At 39.8% G+C, this 21,865-nt stretch overlaps 2 protein-coding genes across 2 annotated transcripts in view; one reads left to right on the top strand and one right to left on the bottom strand.

Moving 5' to 3' along the window:
- The window catches only part of LOC117584131, an 88,209-nt gene that overhangs the window by 3,100 nt on the left and 63,244 nt on the right, over nucleotides 1–21,865 (top strand). The gene's annotated exons all lie outside the window — the stretch shown is intronic.
- LOC117584132 (mucin-2) overlaps nucleotides 20,776–21,865 on the bottom strand; it is a 3,950-nt gene continuing 2,860 nt past the window's right edge. The window contains exon 3 of the mRNA XM_034272886.1: nucleotides 20,776–21,865. This exon is cut by the window's right edge and continues 25 nt beyond it. Within this exon, the coding sequence (XP_034128777.1) occupies nucleotides 20,930–21,865 (936 nt within the window). The 3' untranslated portion in view covers nucleotides 20,776–20,929.

Below are 21,865 nucleotides of genomic sequence, written 5' to 3'. Positions count from 1 at the left end.
TTCCCCCTTTTACGTTTCTTTCCGATTCTTTTCGGTTCTTTCGGCTGTTTGTTCTGCTGACACATTTGTATGCTAATGAGTGAGACACGGTCATGGAGGGAAAGAGGCAGAGAGAGAGAGAGGTGCTTCCGACGGCGGGTATAGCAGTACCTTTCTGTGGAGGATCTATCAGACCTTTGACGAGGGTCTCCCGCCATTCCCGACAACTTGAGTCTTTTGCATATCAAAGTGTCTGCTGGATAAAGGATTTTTTGGCTAAGAGTAGTTTTATGCCCTCTCGTAAATTGAATTATAATTTCAAGCATTACGAATTTTCTGTGGAGCGTGTTCTTATGTCTAATGTTGTTTGGATTAAGAGGTCTTAACCCTGGGATTCCCCCTGAATGAGATTGAAATACTTGTTTGTAAAGGGATTTTCTTCGATTGAGATGAAATGTGTTGAGGGTTAAAGTGGGAACTTGATTTTCTGATGCGAAGTATATTTAAAAATGAATAAACTCTATGTATTCTTGCTTCTGGGATCAACAGGCTTGTGCTTGTAGACTTCTGACCTCTTGCCATTTGGTCCTGTTCTTAAGAAGTTTGTTTGTATGCAATTTTATTTTTAAATTTGTTGTCGTACTTGATTGATGCGATTTGTCGGCTGTTGAATGCATTTACCTTCTCCTCATTTCCTTTAGTTTTCTTTGGTTTTTTGTTTATCTATAAATAACATTTTGCTTGGCTTTCTTATCAATTTCCTTTACTTAATGTTTAGCCCTAAGTGCAGACAACCCCTCTCTCTCCTCACACAAACTCAATATCTCACGTTCTCTCTTCCTTTTTGTTATTTTTCCACATTTCCATTTCCATTAAGTTGCCTTCTTTTAGCGGCCTTATCCCTGTGTTCTGTCTGGAGTTGAGTTCTGTCCCCGAGAATTCTATTTCTGGCTGTGTGTGTGTGTGATATCGTTTTCAGGGCTAATAACAAAGATATCTCCTATAATAACAGAAGAAGAAAAAACACAAAGGAGTGGGAGAATGCCTTACGCACACAACCTTGAACCTTGAACCCCCCGTCGCCGCGTGGCACGGCCGCTCATTTCCGTTTGCGGAGTTAAACAAAGGAAAAAAAGATATGAGCCGCAGGGAAAGGGACAGAGACAGAGACCACAGAAATGCCACAGAAAATAGTCAATAAAGGCTCTGCGTTGGAAAATTATTATCACTTTCCTCGTTAGCCACAAAAGGAGTGGGAGTGCGGAAGAACTCAGTGGAACTGAAGCAAGGAAAAGTGAAAATCAAAGAAAAGAAAGAGCAGCATTTGAGATTAGCAGAGACAAAAAGTAGAATAGAGCAAAAAAATGCTCATTTACTAAAGCGAACTCAATTCTGGTTTTCTTTTTGATCGGAAGTCGGAGAAAAATGTCACACTAAAATTAAATAAATGAAGTACATTAATTTAAGAAATCTTAACGCAATTATTTATTTTCTCAGGTACTTTTTCTCTGCTTTTCTCTCTGTGTGTAGTACTTTCCCACCAAATTATAAGCCTGGTCCAACATTAAAATGCGGAAATCGGGTCACCAAAAAAGACCCAACGAAAACCACATAAACCAAAAAAAGAAGAAAAATAAATAGCCCTCGGAGAAAATTACAACTAAATTGTGAATTTATTTCCATTTAATTGCATCTAAAATTACAAAACATTTCAGCAGCAGTGTCTCAAGAAATTATACATTTTAATGTTTTTGTCCCTCTTTTGCCAGAATGGAATGATGATGATATCGTAGTAGCTCCCCCTTCCCACCACTCTTTTGTCTTTCTTTTGTTCAGGGTTTCCCCCACCACAACTTTGTAGTGTGTTCTTTGAGATAATGATGATGATGTGACTCATTAACCTCAACGCATGACCCAAGCAAATTAGAACTACAAGAAACTACACCAAAAAAACTCCATTCCCCCACCCACACCCTCCACGCCAAGTGTATAGAGAGAGAGAGAGAGAGAGAGAGAGAGAGAGAGAGAGAGACGACACAGCATTCCCTTACACTAGGCAGCAAAGAATAAGAGCGAGTACAAAAAAGAACTGAAGAGAAGTGTAAAATACTTTAATAGAAAGAGATTATAAATGGAATTTAAAAGTGAAGGAAATTATGAAGTAACTTCTCATAGGAGCATTTCTTGAAAGGAATTTTGTATGAAGGAGCTTTGAGCTTCTTACATTTATAAATATACCTTAGAGTTTGAACAATTTCTCTATTTTGAAGAACATTAATCAATTTTTTGTTAAATTCAACGATACCTTCAAAAAAGATTCAGATATGCATCTTTTTAGTCTTAAAATTTTAAACTTCCGTATATCTTTGTGTTTAAAAGTGCTCTGGTAACCAAAAAAATGTATCGAATCATGCAATAAATTGCTAAAGAATATTCCAAGATAATCCCAATTTACACATACGCAAACATCGTTTATGTAGCCAAGTGTAATCTTTTTTAGAGCGCTTTATGGAATTATTAAGATACTACATATAGTACATAAAAATATGTATGGATTTCTCTAGTGCGTCTGGCTGTCATGTCTGTGTGACACACACACAGTCGCCTGTGTCGTTTGTCATCTGGTGGGTCGTAAGTGTCTCTTAGAGGCCGGGTTTTATTGCTGCTTTTGCTGCTGTTGACTTTGGAGCTGAGTCATCATCTTTTGCTTGCTGAGGTTCGGCGTCTCGTCCGACGGCTCATCGTTTTGATGTTAGAAGAGGTTAGCCCTCGCCCCTCATCATCCGTAAAGTCTAAGTTCCAGTTCCAGTTTTACCAGCACTTAGAGCTGCTGACATATTTCCCTTTGTAAAACTTAATGTTCCAGATAAATGTTAGCCGTCCCCATTTCCATCCCCGTTCCTCCTGTCTGTCTTTTGGGACTTGTTGTTGCTTAAAGTTTCGCATTGCCCCCATACCCACCTCTCACGAAATGAGCCTGGTGCGCGTTTAGCATTTAAATGAGTCGCAAAATAAAGTTGTCTCAGAAAAAGTTGTGCAAAAAAAGCAACAATAACCGAACGAAAGAAGGTAACTGTCTTATTGCTCAACTGACGCTGGCGCTTGCTCTTCATCTCTTCTTGTCTCTCTCTCTGTATGCTGTTTCTTAGCTGTGCCGATTTTTGAACCCTGCTCCCCTGGCACCATGCAATTAAATGCTTTTAAGTTGAACCAAAAACAATGCAAATGTATGAAAATGCAACAGCAACAAACTTTGATCGTAGGTAAATTGTTTTCTTATCTTTGTTTCGCATCTAGCTCTACCCCTCTGTCTCTCTTTGTCTTGCCAAATAATTGATGATTCAATTGGCTTTTGACATTCCTTTTTTTTGCACACATTTTATTTGAATTATAATTTGAAATTGCAAACGACAAACGACACACCTTGCAAATGTTTTCAATTTCAATTCTGATTCAAGTTTCGGTAGAGACGGCTCCGTGGGTACGTCATGTTTCGGGTCGTGGCGAGGGCAAGGGGCGAGTGTTTTGTGCAATTCTTCTGCACCCTGCAACCCGAAGCGTAGGCATTTCTCACGATACAGGGTATGCAAAGGGTTCAAATGCGCGTGATAAATGGAATACAAATAAAAATGTCCATGATAATTAGATAATAATACACCACGTCCCCATATCTTATCCTAAAGTATATCATATCCTCTCTATTCATTATGAAACTGACCTTAATTAAGCAGGACCATATAGGGTTAATGGATATATATATCGCTATGTTATCAATAGGTTTCATATTAATATTCTTGGTTTTGGTTTTGCAATAACTTTTACATATATTTTTGAGTCATTCTTCAATGAGTCGCTTCTTTGCTTTTGAGGTCACGGCACACAAAGGGCATTTAATTGCATCTTAAACGATTCTTGGCCTTCAGCTTTTTTTTTTGCTGCTGTTGCAGTTGCAGCTGCATTTGGCATCGGCTTCGTGTGGTATTCTACATCCACGAGCGCCCTTCCAGCCATTCCATCTTTCTATTTGTGTTTTCCCCCCACACGTGCATGTTTATTGTTCGCTTGTTTATTTGTTTATACGGTAAACATAAACCCAACAAGCGCCTATTTTCCTTATGCCTTCCCACTCTCCTCTCTCTGTAACTTTTTAAGCCTGAAAATAATGTTTACAACTAGCAAAAGAAGTTCTTCCTCCATTTTGGGAAAGTGCTGTGCAACATGGCAATCAATAGGAAATATAGGAAATATTTGTGGAAAGTAGTCGCATTGTATGGGTATTTATGTTGAGTTTTTTTGGTATAAAATATTAGAATTTTTACAGGAATATTGACAGGATTTTTTTAACGTTCCCTGTTAAAATCTCCTCGAAAAATCCTCACTTTGTGCGGTTCCATTTCCTTGGAGGGTTTCACTATTTGTTTTTTAGAGAACTCCATTGTTTACTCGTATTTCACTCATCATCTGGCCTTTATTTCCTTATGTTTACACATGCAACGGGCAACATTCTGAAGACTTTTTGTTTGTTCTACTTGGAGTTCCATTTTTACAACTCTTTTTTCCATTTTCCCCCTTACTCAATTCGGTTTTTGTTGAGACGTTTCTTTTGTAAAATAATTACATTAATTGCTAGGTGCTTTACCAAAAAATTATTATCCGCATTACCTGCATTTATATATATATATTTTTGTTGTTGGTGTTGAATTGTAATTGCTTCTGTTAGTTCGGTTAATGATACTGCAGTAGTTTTTGACTCTTTTGGTTTATTTTCCTTGGACTTTCGTTCATTTTCTAACGTTCGTTTCAGGATTACATTTTTTCTTTGGCTTTTTTCCTGCTAAAGTTTTCATTTCCTTTACTTGTCTTTATATTTTTTTTATATTTTCATATTTTTCACTCATTTTTCCATGTGTAATGCACTTTAATTACTGCAGAGAGTCCCAAATAAGGCACGACAAAACGAGCAGCATTCATTTTGCCTGTGTGTTTCAAACTCTCTCTCGCTCTGTAGGCGTGAATTATATATATTATGAGAGAGCTTATGAACGGGGTTAAAAAACGGGCAAAGTAAATCGGGTTAAAAAGAACTTATCATTTGCATTATGCCACTGGACCATCAGTTCTCTGTTGAGACACTCTGCTGCATGCTCCATTAGTCCTGCCGCTTCTGTCCGCTTCTGATCCTGGTGCATATCTTTTTATTTAATTGCTTGCAGATTTTAATTATTGGTCGAAACGGCAATGAAAATCCAAAGGTAATGCAAGGCAGGAGGCAGGAGGGACATCCCGTGCCCTTGCTCTCGCCTCCTTTACCCTACTGTAGCAGAAGGAAAAGCAATTTCCGAATGAACCCCAAAGCACAAATTACCTGCCAAAAACACAAGACAAACGTTTTTCCCCTCCACAAACTAAAACTTCACAAAAAAACGAAAAAAAAGCGCAGGGGAAAAAACCCACTGAAAAACGAAAGAAAACCGAGTAGAAAAAATCAGGGGAGGGGTAGGAAAAATAGAAGAAAAGCAAATTAAGGCGCCTTTGACAGAAAATGCAATATGCAAAAAAATTCAGATATTCACTAAAAAAAATGTATTTGCATTGGAAAAGACATTTTACTTACACTTTTCACAGGGGGATTTTAGATGTTTTTTTTTTGTGTGTTTGAAAGAGTTTTACACTATTTTTTTGTTCGAAGTTTACACTTTTTCCTTGTTAAGTAAATTTTTACATTTCATAGAAGGTTTTTTTTACCAGTGTTATTGAATATTTTATGTAGATTTTAAAGCACCCATCTCCGTAGAGTGGAGCTTTTGCATTTCTGAGCTACAGTGGAATTTCGCTGGCCTTAGATTTCTCTGCATTTTCCAAAGAGCTCTTAAATTCCCATTGAGTTTTCTTTCCTTTTTCAATAGCCTTGAAACCATTTTCAATTAGTTTTCTTCCATTTCCATTTGCAAAGATTTTTACTACCGTTTCCAAAGAGTTTTACATAGAGTATTTCCCCAATAAAAGTGAAATGCATACAGAGAGCAAAGCAGATGAAAATCATGCCAAAAGGGAAAATCAAAGGGGGAAAGAAAAGGAGCATAAAAAATGGAATTACGAGCCGTTTTATTTTAGTTTAACACACGGAAATGGAGTAGGAGTCGACTCCTGGAGAGAAATGCGTCGTAGTGGGGCAAAGTGCCATCGGAGCAGTGAGAGAAGGAAAGACAGGAACCAGAAAAGGTCCTGCGGAGGCGACACATCCATAAGATAGATGCATCAATCGGAAAGGCACAAGAAATGGCAGAAAAATCGACGACGACGACGAGGACGAGGACGACGACGACTGTTTCGAGGACTTTGACAAGCGTAAAAGACACCCAAGATCCAGGCATAAAGGACACCCGTCTCTCCTCCTGCCATTGCCATGCCATGTGTGTGTGGAAATCCTTTAAAAAGGCAATTTTGGGTAGCACTTAAATGCAGACAGGACTTTCTGGCACGGAAGGAACAGAAGGGAAAGTACCAGGGGTAGGACACGCGACGACTGCTTATGGATGGGACGGACGGACGTCCTTCTATTTCCTTCGAAGGGAGGCTGATTGAACGAGGCAGAAAGAGAGTGAGAGAGTGCCACCCACAGGACGCACACATCCTGCCGCATAACTAGTTGCCATTCGTGGAACGTGGAACGTTTTGGTGTTGCCAAGGCATGTGGCATGTGTCTGCCGTTGCCTGACTGCCTCTGCTTCACTGCCTGCTGAGGCAGCATAACTTTGCCACACAGACAAGCAGCAGCAAACCTATGAAAATATATATGTATCCCTTGTACCTGGCAATAGATGGAAGTAGCTGTTGGGTATGTTGTGTCACTGGCAGGCATAAGGAATGAAACCTATAAAAATCCTATAGTTCGCTGACGTTAAGCTGATATTTTCACAGCAATCGGATGAAAAATATGAACAGAAACATAAAATTCATATTCACATCAAGATTGATTTGAAATTATAAAAGCTGGAGCTATGAAATTTGTAGATAACAAGAGAGATGTCTCAGATCTATAGCTATAACTATTATATTTAAACATAAAAAAAATCATCACAATCGAATCGGAAAATTATTACTGGCTCAAGATTAGATGTAAGAGCTCGCATGTTCCCGCAAAATCAGCGGGGGTACATTCCATAGTCGGTTATATCCTTGTGCCCTTGTTACGTGGTTATTTCTGTGTCGTCGCCATGTTCTGTGTTTGTGCAATGATGAGACAGGAAGCCAGGACTCTGGCTTGAAGCAGAAGGAGAAGAGGTTGGATGTGTGTGGCACAGTGCCACATGCTGATGATGAAACTTGAACTCGCTCTGGTGGGGATGGGAACCAATATTCGAACGAAGGAATCTCGTGTTCCTTGCTGAAGCAGGAACAGCAGCAGGAGCTTATGCCTTTAATTAGACATAGATATACGATGGTTAGAGCTCTCTGCAAATTCAAAGAGGATATAAAATCAGGTAGTTATATAATGTGCGGGGGGGCTGTACCACTGTTACGAGACCAAGCCAACCTCCTGCTGCTACACACACACACAAACACACACGCGCACAGGCACACCCACTCCTGCCTAACGCATAAAATTGTGTCACAATAATTTTGCCACGCCTCGAAGCTAAGGGAGGAGCTCCAGGACCAGTACCCCGGGCACGAGGAGCTGAAGCAGAAGCAATCCCGACCCTACCCTGCTCTGATTGCCAGCCAGACCATCAATGCAACTGGCAGGAAGCGCAATTGCCAAGGATGTGGCTGTGGCAGCGGATGGTTGCTGTTGCTGGTGATTATGGTGGTGGTGTCCCGAAGGATGCGGGACTGTGGATTGCATAATTGCAATTAACACAGTTCTCTGGTTTTGCAACTAAAACAGTTAGTTCTGGCACTATTCGGAGTTCAGTGGTTGCCAGGATTCGCACTGCCTTGGCCTCTTTTGTTGTCGGTTAAGTGGATTTTAGCTAGAGAGAGAATTTCGTGTTGCCAAAATATGGTGGGCGACGGTACCATGTTGATTCACTGTAAAAAGTTACCATAAGGAATAGATCTAATATTCTGCTTTGGAATGTAGCAAGTTATACTGCAAAATGGCGAAATTTAGTTATCAAAGTAGAACTATGTAGCTGGTAAACTGGAAAAGGATTTGTGATCTCAGTATTTGTTATCTTTATCTAACTTCATCCCCATATCTGATCCTCTTCCTAAACTTCCTCATATTCCTCCCCTGGGTTCCCACTTGCAATCTCTGGTGCTGGGACTGCAAAAAAGGACTCTTTCTCTCTCGCTTTATTGTGCACTCAAGTGTGCAGAGCAACACTCAACACACACAAAAGATAAAAATTTCACACGAATTCTTATACGAGAATCCTTATGCGAGTGCGAATGCGAGTACGAGTACCTTCTGGGTCCCTGGATGTCCTGGTGGCATAATCAATGTAGCAGCAAAGCAACAAAGAGGAGCATACTCATACCACAAAAAGGGAAACAGAATCAACGCCATGTCGCCTGAAAATACAAAAGAACATTTGATGCAATGAACATGAAAAAAGGGAACAAAAACATAGTGGAAACCTTTTTCCCCCCCCCCACTGTATTACAGTGAGGATTCGCATGAATGAAAGAAGAAGTGAAGTGAAGTGAAGTGTTTACAAGCAGAACGAACACAGAGACAGAGAGAGAGAGAGAGAGAGAGAGGCATCACAAAAACGAATCAATTTGCTGTGGAAATTAGCCAGAAGCGAAAGCATAATCCTAGTATTTTTTCGGTTTTTGTGTAGGGAGGTTTTAGGTAGAGGAAATTTATCTTAGACAAAAGATTTCTGGTGACAGACAAATATATGTACACCGAAACACTGGAAATGACGCCACGCGACTGTGTCATATGAAAACGACGAGCAATAAAACAAAAACTCTGTTAGCAAATAAATATTGAATAATAAATTCTCTAAAAGAAAAATGACTGTCGGTCACACAGTTAAAAAATATCAAGATGAGGTTGCGCATAATTGAGATAAAATCCTCTTAAAAACTTTCTTCTTGTTAAGAATTTCCATATTTTTCTGTTATTTCTGCCAGAGCTTATTATTCTATTATAAAACACTCCCCCACTTGTTATGGCATAAAACCCATAGATATGCCATGGCAATCGGAAATCAGCCATTCAATTCCCAATTCTGCAATAGAAACAGTTCCTCAGCAAACAGTTTTTAAGTCGATTCAGTTTTCCCAATTCATAAATCGATTGAATTTAAAATATGTTAAGGGTCTGTTTTGGTGATTTTTGACATGGATTTTCCAAGGAATTTTCTTCACCCTCCTTGTGGTGGAGTCGACCGCAGCTCCTTCCCTAGCAGCTATAGTCCTGGCCTAACCACCTACACCTCTGCCTCTCTCCCACTGCTGCTCGTTTTGCCATCAGAATTTCGGTCTAACGCGTGGCTTAAACACTGTACAATTTGCCCAATAACATGACACAGGCATGAAAATCAGCCATAGCCGCAAAAAAACCCCTCCACAAGGGCCAAAACCTGCGCGTGCGTGTGCCCTGCTTGTACGACTACTTCCTTCTGCCTCTCCCCTTTGCTTGTTTCCTTGCTTCTTGCTGTCTCCATGCGTCTCCTGTTTGCTTTTTGTTGCAAGCAGCTACACCAAAGGCGACAAAAACAATAAAATGCAACAACAAGTCGAGTTATTTGAAGAGGAGAAGGTTTAGATACCCTTCAGATATCCTTACATATATATTTTCCGGCGACTTATCTTATTTAACTGTTTTCCATTCTGATGAAGAGTAAACTTTGGTTAAAGTAAACGCCCTAAAACTATTTATTTAAAATATTTTTTGTTACAATGCCAGTTTTCTTGACTATTTTTCAAGAGCATCTGCTGAAAATCAGTATTCTCGTATTCTCCTTTTAAAGGGTATCAAAAAACTAGCAACGTAGAAAAAAAAACAATAGAAAATTACAGAGTGGAGCATATGTACGTGAGGTAGTGGTGTATGCGTAGTAGAAGAAAGAATATTTTTTGGTATAAATGGCACATGAACACGAAATGAGCAATGGCCGTACCGTACCGCGTTTTCTCTCCCACCAGATGGGAGCGAAACAAGTGGAAAAGGAAACACCCGTGCAAGAGTACGGGTACGGGCACGAGCAAACGGTAACGGTAAGTGGAAATAAGAACGAACACAAGAGAGAGAGAGAGAGAGAGAGCAGAGAGGCAGTGGGGGCACGTCGTGTGATATATTTTATTTTTATTGATTATTCTTTTGACTGCTGATTCGCTACTTCTACGCTGCCACCTACGCCTCGTACACCCACTGTAATCCTGGCTTCTCCCTCTTCCTTCAGCTTCACGTACTCCACCTTTGCCTTCCCCTTTTCTTAGACCCACTCATAATCGTATTCTCCCCCTATTATTCCTACTCCTGCCTGCCATCTGACACACTCTAACGCCTGCGAAGGCCACCTCCGCCGCTCTGCTGCTGCAAAAGTAATACAACATTTTAGCTTCACCTGGAAATTGTTTATTGTTGGGTAACATTTCTTTGGCAATGGTATTATGGAGAGGTACTTCAGAGGGTTCTGGTGTGGTATATTTGAGGGAGAGACAGAAAGAAAAGGCAAATAAAAGGATTTCAATTGAGGAGAGTTAAAATTTAAATAATGTATGTAAGAAATCCTCTGAGGACAGATCGTCGAAATATCTTCTGCCATGGTATAAAGAGACCTAGAATCCAGCTCATATTTTATGGATTTAGACCACCTCTTATGGGTGCAACGAGTAATAATCGTGTGCGGGTGCGTGGGTGGCTCTTCTCTTGTTGTCTTCACCCTCTCCAGTTGTTGTCCTGCATTCGCTTTTTTATAATGACAGCGTAAACAACACGACAATGCTGCAATTTTCATAATAAAGCACGAAAAAAATAAAAAATATAAAAAGCAAAACTAAACTGGCAACATGAAGAAAAGATAAAAAAACACCTTGACCCAAATGTGCGCCTTGCCACGAACTGCAACGCATCGCATGGAAATAGAATCCTCAAATCCTTTTATTCTTACTATTTTTAATTTGTCTAAACATTTTCCGGAGTGAGGGAGGATGTGAATCTCCCTTCCCGCACACCCAACATATGGCCCATAGAAAAAGGCTTTGTTTGCATTTTCCCCCAGTTCTGTGGCATAAACAACCCAGACAATCGCTTTTTATGCCACACACACACACTTCATCCAAAAAATGCATACGCAAATTTATACACACCCAAAAACACACACATCCGAGAGATACTTTTCGTAAAATTGGGGGCGGAATAAACTCCACTCCGCGTGTACATGGAAACATGTATGGAAATTTCATTCTAAAAAGGAAAAACGTATATTTTATATTCACTGTCGTTTGTGGTTTCGTTCTGGGTTCTGGGTTTCTGGTTTTCCTCTCAACTGTACAAAAAAATGCAGAAAATAATCAAAATAATAATAAACTTTTGAATTTGCTGTGAAATTTCACATTTTATTTTGATACCCTTTCAAGGAGAGGTTTTTAATTTGGAAGAACGTGTGAAAGAGTGGAGTGTTTTTCTCCCCTGAAAAGGTGGAGGAAAGAATTTTCAGCAGTGAGAAATGTAAGTTGAAAATTGTTTTGAATAAGGATGAGAATGTACACTTATTATCCAAGTTAGTGATAGGAAAGTATGGATAGAATTTTAAGACAACTAAAAACTGAGAGGTATTTTTTGAATGATAAAATAAAATAATATAAATAAATAAAATTAATTTAAGTATTGGAGTTTATTAAATATGTATTTATTAGTAGGTATGTAGAGTATTTTGTTTTTGGAATTATCATGCTCTTGGCATATGCTCTTTGGCACTTTTCGCTTGTGCCTCCTAAATATATGATCAATCTTTTTAACAGCCGCTAGACATGCACTTTCTTACTGGAACTCCTTAGCTTCACTTTCGTTTAGAAGTCCCAATTGCTGTTATTTTCCTTTCACGTATGTTCCTAATTACAATTTATTGTATTTTCCTGCAAAAAGGCTTACGCTTAGCTGCATTTTCTGGGTAATAGTTTTTTTGTATGCATCTTTTTCTTGAAGCATCTGAACTGACATATTTTATGGACAGCAGGCAGTCGCCAGGCCACGTGTGGTGCGGGAGCTGAAAAGCTTTTTTGCAAGTTTTTAATTAAAGCGAAAGTGTCGAAAGGCATGCTGGGACAGGACAGGAGAGAACGGTGCAGCCACAGGAGCAGGCACAAGGAGCAGAAACTGTGGAGCTTGCCACTTTTAGCTTTTGCAAATTGTTGCAGTCTATTTTATTTTGTTTTTGCCAACCTTTTCTTTTACGTTATTTAGTTTTCTGGGGCTACTGATCGATAAACTTGGCAGTTTTCGGTTGGCCGCTCGTTTGTTTGGTTCATCGCCTGCTAACTAGAAAACTTTTTGGGTGGCCAGCATAGCACGGAGAGAGGCCTCGAAGCTCCTCGTTTTGCGGGTGGCAGGACATTAATCAAGTTATATCCACACATAAGTGTGGGAAGTCAGCAGAGAATGTGTGAGCCGATAAAGATATGTAGTTGAGTGCGTTCTAGGCTTAAAGGTTTCAATTTCGAATGACACATGTGTATGGAATGGAATATTCCCTTTCGAAATTCATTTCCAGAAAAAACATGTTTATTTTTTCAAGGGAGATAGATGTCTTAGCTAAAAACTGTAGACATTTTATCTCCTTCCTTCAAGGAAAATTAAGGATCTGTATAATATTATTAAATATACATTATAAAAGTTCGTTAATATTATTTTAAATGAATTCCAATCCAATCTTTCAGCTAATCTCCATTCTTTTTTTAATTTTCACAGCTTAGAGCTGTCATAAAATTTGCAATTTTAATGTAAACTGCTCCAAACCCGAAATCCCAACACAAAAAAAAACAAAAACAAAATCCAGCAATATGTCAACAACCAACGCAGCAAAAAGCAGCAACAAAACGCAAAAGAAGAGATAAATTTAACTCCCAAATTAGAAACTTGTCTTTTCGATTAGCTTAAAAACATAAAAACTTAACTTTTAATGGGGGGAAAGGGCTCAAGAAACAGGGTTTCAACGAGAGGTGGGGATTGCCTTTAAGGGCTTAAATGCGAGACACAAAGGAAGTGAAGAAAGCGGGATAAAAGGCATACGCCAAAAAGGATATGGAGAGGAAAAGGTCTGCAAAAGATATATGACACAGGAAATATAAAAACAAAAGACACAAATGTGGGAAAAGAAAACGAAAAATTATATTAAGAATACAGCAGGGGTATTCAGTATTCACAAATGAAAGAAAACGCAACCAAAAAAAAGGGCAATTAATAATAATTAATGTTTTTATCTTTTTGTGCAGCATTCGCTCGCTGTCCGTCTCTCTCTCTGTGAATTATATTTCCTTCTCTTTCGCTGCGTGAAATCCAGAGACAAACAGGAAACTCAAGCCCGAGAATCCACTTCCACTCCACTCCTTTGTTGCTCTGTTTCCAGGGAGTTCTTTATTACATTTTTCGCCCAACGTTGACTTAATTGATAATTGGAATTTCTTCCACGTGCAATGTATTTACATTCAGTCTCTTTCCAACATAATTCGTTTCATTTGTTGTGCAATTTCTCTGTTTTCTGTTTCATTTTTTATTTGTATACCTGATTTTCGGAACAGCCACAAGAGGAGAGAATATTGCATGGATATACAGAGATTATCTCGAGCTCAATGAAACATCATCTTCTGACTGTTATATCCCATACAAATCTTAAGCATGCAAAAATGTTTATTTTTTATTACTTATTATTTATCATTTATTACATAAATGACTACATACTAATTGGTTTTCTTTACTTATTTTCTTTTTTTTTGCAGGTAAGCGAACAGAACCAAACATTACACGATGCTTATCGTAAGTCCCCTACAAAATGTACATATCAAGTCTACACAGATACAGTCTAGTAAATATTTTATCAAACTTTTCAATAGCAGTTATGGTAGCTAAAGCACCTGCACTTGCTACTGCCTCCACTGTGTCCCAGGTATCTCCCTGGTCGAATCATTCGCTCCAAAGCATTCTCTCTCTCTCTCTCTCTCTCTCTCGTTTGTTTTAATTTTAACCCAAAAGGCCGCAAAACTTTCTGCACCGAACCGAACTGAAATAATTGTGCAAAAGAATCTGCAAGCCATACAGAATACAAAAAAATAAAACACGATACAAAGGCAATAAAATAAACCGCAGCAACTGCAAAAAAAAAAGACATCAACAACAACAACCAGACGAGAAATACAATTTTTGTTGGGGGCCTTTTTTTTCGAAAGTGTTGGGAAGAGGCGTTCTAGCGTTTAAAAATGTTTGTGGCCGTCTCCAATCGACAGCAGCCGAAATGTATCTTAAAGTTTTGTGCCACCGTCGACGGGTTGCTGTTGTTGTTGATGCTGGTGGTATTACTGGTGTTGAAGTTGATGGTTTTCTGCCTGACTTTTCGCTGCGGGCAGTTTTTCGGGTGTTCCGCCAAAAACTTGACGCTGCTGCTGCTCTGCTCATGTATTTGTATCTGAAGCTCGCTGTGTTTGTGTATCTTTGCCGCTCGCTGTTTGTGTATCTTTCTCGTGTGAGTAGGTAGGCAGCTTCCAGCTTCAGCTTCAGTTTTAGTTCCAGCTACAGCATTTTTTTATTTCTTTTTTGCTGTTGTTGTTGTGAGGCCTCCGCATCGTCGCCTCGGATCGCCTCAGTTCGTTGTTATTGCTTTTGTTCAACATTTAAATGTTTTGCTGCCGTTTGAGCTTCGGTATTTGTAAGCAAAGGGTATGATGGGAGCCACGAGGGGTACACGCGACTAGAGGATGGTCTTGGCAATAGGGGAAATGATTGGGTTTCAACTAATAAAGCTGCAAAAATGGTTTAACTAAAGTTAAATCATTTCATTCATTATTCATTACTTGTATGTATACATTCTAGCTATTACCCATACCAAATTAATGAGTATCCCACCGATCGAATCGCCTCTACACTGCACTCTCCACATTTGCTTGTTTCTTGTGTGTGGAGACCAGGCGGGCGGGCCTCTCTCCATTGGTCTGTGCTTTGGTTTATTGTAGGCGTGAGTCTCATGCCCGTCGCTCACTTAATGCGAATTAAGCTAATTTAAAAGCGATTCGGAATTAACTTTAATGTGTATGCAAACCAAAGGAAAAAAACAAAAAGAAAAGAGAAATGAAACCAAGGAAAAAATACAACAGGAAAAAAAGGCAAAGAAAACTCCAAACACACACACAGACACATATTTTCTAACACTTTTGCTCAGACTTTATTATTGGGTTTGTCGGTGGAGCGGTTCGTGGTGGCTCGGGATACATATGTGGGCGTCTTAAAGTGGCTTCTGTTACACGCTTTACCACTCGACTGCCCCCATGGGGGGTACCAGTGCCCGTACGAGCATACAATGTATCTGTATCCATTGAAATTGCTGAAGCTCTGACCCAATTGACGTAGTCGTCGTCCTCATCGTCATCGCTTGTTAGAGGAGCGCTCCTCCTGCAATGAAATTGAAAAAAAGTGAAGCAAAAACCCCAAGTGCAGGTCGACTAAAATGCATATGCATGCACACACATGTATGTATGTATGTGTCTGTGGGATACATATGTATCTATGGGATTTGTGTGTGCAACTAAATTGTAGGTAGCAAGCATGTATCTTAATGAAGGCAATTTGCTTGTCGAGTTTAGGCAAGTTAGTTTACCGAAAATTGGCATATGGCCAGTGGCAACAGCACAAAAGCAGCAACCCCAAGTTGCACGTACCCCCCTCATCCCGTTCACCCTCATCCCAGCCCCTCTAAGCACACCCATCCTCACCCCACACACACTCACATCGATAACAGCAGAAGTCGATAGCAGGGCAGGAAAGGCATAGCCAGCCCTGGGCAGGAGGAAGCGGCAGAAGAAACACAGATCCCCCCACCAAGGGGGGCATGGAGGACATGCCACATGCACTCGGCTGGGGGTAATGCGAAATTTCGATCTGTTCCAGAACCCTTCATGTGTGTGTGTGTGTTGACCCTTTCCGTACACATAGCGAAAAGAGAGGTTATGCAAGAGAACTGCAGATACATATACAAATGGGTGTGTGTGTGTGTGTTTCTATGGCTTAGAAGTTTTCGAGGGGGATATGTGGGCGATGGGAATGGGATGGATTAGAAATGATTTAGTGCCGAAAAACAGTAGAAGAAAAACAGTTGCGCCTCCATTTCTACGTGGGATTAAAGTTTCGAGAGAAACATTTCAAGTTACAAAGTATTTTCGGTAAAAGTTTTACCATGGATACCATATTTCTATGCTGTAGATAGCACATCTCTAGAAAACATCTATTTAAAGATGGAAGATCAATAGATCGATGGAAAAAGTGGATCCTTAGATGAGCAAAATAATCACAAGGCAGGATTTTCTCTGCATCAAACCATCATCTGCATCACCATTGTATTATCATCAAGTATTATCAAATATTAAGTTAAACAAATATATTTATTGAACTAATTACTCATTTTATAAGCATTACAGATTGTATATTTAATTGTTCTTTTGAGAGAATTTTCTCTTCTTCTATTTTTCTTGCCTTTAAATAGTCTCTGGCAAATCTCCAACAATATAATGAGATTTTTGTTAACCTTTTAACCCAACCACAACAGCAACAAAAAATGCAAAGAACATTTATCATTCAAAACCAATAGAACGATGGAATTTTTTCTCTAGGTCATCAATCAAATAGACTTGAAGAATTTTGTTTCGCTGTGCAGTTCTTTTTTTTAGTTTGGCCCTAGCAGTTGAAGGGGTAACGAATTTTGTGAACATTGCGAAAATGTAATAAACTAATAAGGCAAATTTTAAGAAACTATTTAATGGCTGTATCCATCGCTACAGGAAGAGGCAAGTGCGGTAGAGTGGCAGGACGGCTGTGTGGCAGAAGTGGAGGCCATGATGTCTGGGCCTCAGGCGAAGCGTTTAAGCTCAAGTGGAGGCCAAGCAGCCGCGTTTAATGTCTGTGAAATTGAAAAATTTACTCTTTAATATGCGAACGGGTTGAGAGAGATGGCTGCCGGAAAGACTGACTCTGTGCCGCCTGCCGCCAAATGGTGTGGAAGCTGCTGCTGCTGGAAGCTGCTTGGAAAGTGCAGTTAGAGCAATTTCACAACTCACTAACAATCATTAATGCGTCGGGTCTGTCCACAAGAACTCTGTGGCGCGTAGAAGGAAGTCCGTCTCTAATAAGCAGCCTCCCTGCCCATCCTCGAAACTTATATCATAAACAGTCTCCGACTTTGACTCGGTCTCGGGCTCGTACCCCGATCTCGATTCCTTTATGAAATGGAAAAATGTGCAGCAAAATAAAAAGAAAAATATTCATCCCATCCATGGAAAATAAAAAATATGCCCAAGGAAAATTCTCTAGAAAGAGCAATCGGGAAAAGAAGAGAGAAAGAGAGGAATGGTTGCTGGTTGATTGCCAGTTGGTTGTTTGGGATGTGATTGAGGCCTGCGGCTCAGTTGGAAGTTCATGTTGGAAGCGTTTGCTAAATCGACACGCAGCTTAAGATTTAACGGGTGAGGGGGGAAAAGCATTATAAAAGAAGGAAGGAAGAGTGGCAAGGAAAGCGGCCATTGGGTGGAAAGGCAAGGAGTGTTGAGAGAGAGCATAATGAAATCTATTAAATGAGGCATACATCGAGGAAGGTTTGAAAAGTTGTTGATTCATTGGAAGTTTGCAGACGATTTGGGAAAGAGAATTTAAGGAGAAATAAAACCAGAAATTATCCATAGAATGATTGGGAAATTTAAAAGATTTAAGAGTAATAAATGAGGAGATTTAACAAGAGATTGTTAGAAAGTCGAATATCCGACAAAGGATCATTCCAAAAAGACACTCGCTTCAGAGTGTACCAAAGTTCAACTACTACTTTTGTGGCAAACCTCGATGAATGGCTCTGACGCTTTAATGTTATATTAGAGACAGCGACAGCCAGCAGCTGAATATTTGATGACTGCCTGCCTGTTGCCGTATGAGTTGTAGGAGACGTACCCCCGGCGCTCTATGGCCAAAATGGATCGTAAATGTATCCCAAATTATTAGTCATATGAAACAATGACTGCTACTTAGTTATGAGCATAAAAAAAACATAAGGGATAACCAGAGTAGGAATGGTATGGTGGCTGTGGTATATGAGTAGACCCTCCACAGTCGCGACTGCTGTCAAAGTCATTTTGGCGCATAATTTTAAGAGCCTTACCCTTAGTATCTTCCCTCTGTCTCTGTCCCTGGCTTTGTTAACCGAAAAGTCTTTGCGTCCTTCATATAACTTTTATAGTCTCTCGCTTGCTGGCTCTGTCTGTCCCTGTCTCTCTCTCTCTCTCTCTGTTGGTCGTTCGCTAAAATATTCTAATTGTTTTCAACAATTTTTGAATGCGCCGTGTACGCGCTTGGCAGAGTGTCATAAATCTTTTCGCTGCCATACTGCCGGAAGAGCCCTGGCAAAGAATTGACTGACTTTCAAGTAAAGAAGAAGCTTTTGATACACTTTAAAGCTATTCTTTTCGATGGTAGCTATAAGCTATGGTCTTTCGATGTTGATCAACAAATTTATGCTCTAATGTTGACATTCCCTTTTTACAAAAGAGCGTTTGTATACTCGCTAAATGTTCAGAGTTCATATGCCCAATGGAAAGGGTATATCCTTGTAAAAGCCTTCAAAGCCACCGAAATGGCCAAGACAAATTTGCTTTAAAAGTCGCCAATAAAAGCTCAGAGCGTCGTCCCAGAAGAAGAGTTCCGCCATACATCCTGGCCATCTACTATAGTACCTCTTTGGTCCACTCATAGAAGTGTGTATCTATGTGATTGTGCTTTGTATCTTTTGCATAATCTACCCAAAATAAAAGAAGAGAAAACGCATTTGAGACTGGTTTTCATGCTTAGAAATATAAGTGGGGGGATGTTGTAAAGGAGCAGCAGAACCGGTGGAATGATTGAGTGGAATGCAGAAGAGTCGTAATTAAAATTTGTAGCTTCTTGGTCTTGCGTCGAGCGTGTACCTTTTTTTTTCCACACACACACACACACACACACAACAGATACTTTATATATGTATGTGTATGTATATGTATTTATTTAGATAGTTGAGTTGCGCACAAGTACTCTTTTGATGAATGTCCAAAACCTCCGCATTCTCATACGGTTGATGTTTTATTACTCCACAATTTTTGCAGATGTCGTAAATTTTATATAAAGTGCGGGAAGTGGTGGAAACTCTAATTGGGTTTTTAGCATTTCTTGGCCATAAATTTTGGGTTTTATGGTACATGTGTGCATTGCTTGTGTGCATTTATATGTGTTTAAAATCGTTTCCAGAAGTATCTGAATGCACACATGTGCTTCGACACATGTGTTATAACTTTGCAATATTTTGTAACTATTTTTATAAATTTAATTCATATATACATATTCTTTAGCATTCTATCTTGAGCTGACTATGAATGAAACAACGAACAAATATATATTTTTTTCATCAATTAAAAACTCTCAATAATTGTATGTGTTCATGGGGTTTGCTTAGATAAAATGTTTCCAAGATGCTATAAAACATTCGCTTTTATTCTATAAAATTACTCCGAAACATTTCTCACCTTTTTCACACATCTTTAGAACTGTTCACATTAGATAAAATATCTGAAAAATAAAAGCACGCCCTGCCATAGAAGATTAGTTGAATATTTCATTCATTCATGGCACCGTTCATTCCCATAAATTCTGAAGCGTTCTCACATGATTACCGAAACTTAAGTTGGGCTATTCGTAAGATACTCCACAGGAGCAGCCTCCACACACATGTATCCACCAGATACTTTGGGGCCATAACTTTGTACGAGTTCATTGCCAATTCGCATGCAACCTGCAGACACCCGCCGTTCCCGCTTCCACAGCCATTCATGTCTCGGCTACTTTATATCATTTTAATAATGTATCTGCTAGGTGGCTCTGGGTGCTCTGTGTCTTTACATCTGCAGCCAACAAAATAATAACAAAGAAAACAAGTTCAAAGTAGTTTGCACTCAATTTCAATATTTTACAAACACAAAAAATGGAGGGAGCGAATCGTTGGTTGGTGGAGCAGCAGCTGGCGGGAGACTTTTTGGCAAGACACCAAACACAATGTATCTCATAGATACGAGTCCTACATGTGTTTTACAGATACTTGTTATGTACATATGTACATATAAGCGTGTTGCCCTCAGTAGTCAAAGTAGCTCTCCATGCCATACCATTAAATTCCATTCCATTCCCTCCCCGCCTCGTAGCTAATATGAATAACTAATAAATCACATTTGGACGGTGATTTATGTGACAGGTGCGTATTGCGATTTGAAATTGGCATCAGTTTCGGTTTCAGTTTCAGTATCCCATTTATCGCATCCGCAAATTGGCCATAAGCATGAGAGATTTTTGTTATTTTCGTTTGCCAGATTATCATGCGAATAGCGAATAATTCATATAATTTAACATACAATTAAATACATAGATTTTTATATCTGATTTTTTTTAATACTAACAATACAAATTATTCGAAATAAATTTGTATTATAATTGACACTCACAGAGGAAATGATAGACAACGCCAACAAGCACCTCCACTTATTGTCTTCCTATCGCAGTCTTGCAGTGCAAATCCGCTCATCCGATGGACAAAGAATACCCCCATAAAATAAAAATAAAACAAATACTTTTTACAATTCATTAGCTTTTTATAAGCTGTTGCTGTTTTATACAGAAATACTCAGTTTTACATATATTAATTTTCCATTAAAAGTTTTTCTTCCAATTTCAGCATTGTTGCGTTTTGGGGTTCGATATCATCTTCGTTGTGGCTGTCACTTAAGATTGAACACAGCTCGTGTTCTCGGGAAGATCACAGATGCCCTTGAGTGCATTGAAGTATCTGTCACCGCAGCTGACCTTCAAAGCCCGTTGGTTGCGACAGATGTAATAGTCGTTGCAGCGTGTCGGAGATGCCATTAAGAAGCCATCGGGCTTTCCGACGCAGGATATTTGAAGTCCTTGGACCTGAGAATTGGTGCCAGTCGACTGCTGATAAGCGGCCACTTCCCAGAGAGGTCTCACGCTGGGTCGACGGATGGGATTACGGTTGGACTGAGACGAAGCGATGACCTTTGAGCCAGATACACTCGCACATACAGTAGTTGTGGGGGCGCATGGTGGAGTTGTGGTTTCGCATGGTGGAGTTGTGGTTTCGCATGGTGGAGTTGTGATTTCGCATGGTGAAGTAGTAATCAGGCAAGTGGTGGTAGTTGTTGTTGTGGATGTTGGTGTCGGGCAAGTGGTTGTAGTGGTGGTTGTTGTCGGGCAAGTGGTTGTAGTGGTGGTTGTCGAAGTTGTTGTTGTCGGGCAAGTGGTTGTAGTGGTGGTTGTTGTCGGGCAAGTGGTTGTAGTGGTGGTTGTCGTAGTTGTTGTTGTCGGGCAAGTGGTTGTAGTGGTGGTTGTTGTCGGGCAAGTGGTTGTAGTGGTGGTTGTCGAAGTTGTTGTTGTCGGGCAAGTGGTTGTAGTGGTGGTTGTCGAAGTTGTTGTTGTGGATGTTGTTGTCGAGCAAGTGGTGGTTGTCGTGGTTGTTGTTTTCGTTGTTGTGGTGGTTGTTGAGGTCGTTGTTGTAGTGGTGGTTGTGGTCGTAGGTGTTGTTGTCGAGCAAGTGGTGGTTGTTGTGGTCGTTGTTGTTGTGGTGGTTGTTGTGGTTGTGGTCGTAGGAGTTGTTGTCGAGCAAGTGGTGGTTGTCGTGGTTGTTGTAGTGGTGGTTGT

Source organism: Drosophila guanche, unplaced genomic scaffold, assembly GCF_900245975.1.
Source record: "Drosophila guanche unplaced genomic scaffold, DGUA_6, whole genome shotgun sequence".
Lineage (NCBI taxonomy): Eukaryota > Metazoa > Arthropoda > Insecta > Diptera > Drosophilidae > Drosophila > Drosophila guanche.
The sequence above is the reverse complement of the archived record's forward strand: the minus strand, read 5'-3'. Positions and strand labels throughout refer to the sequence as shown.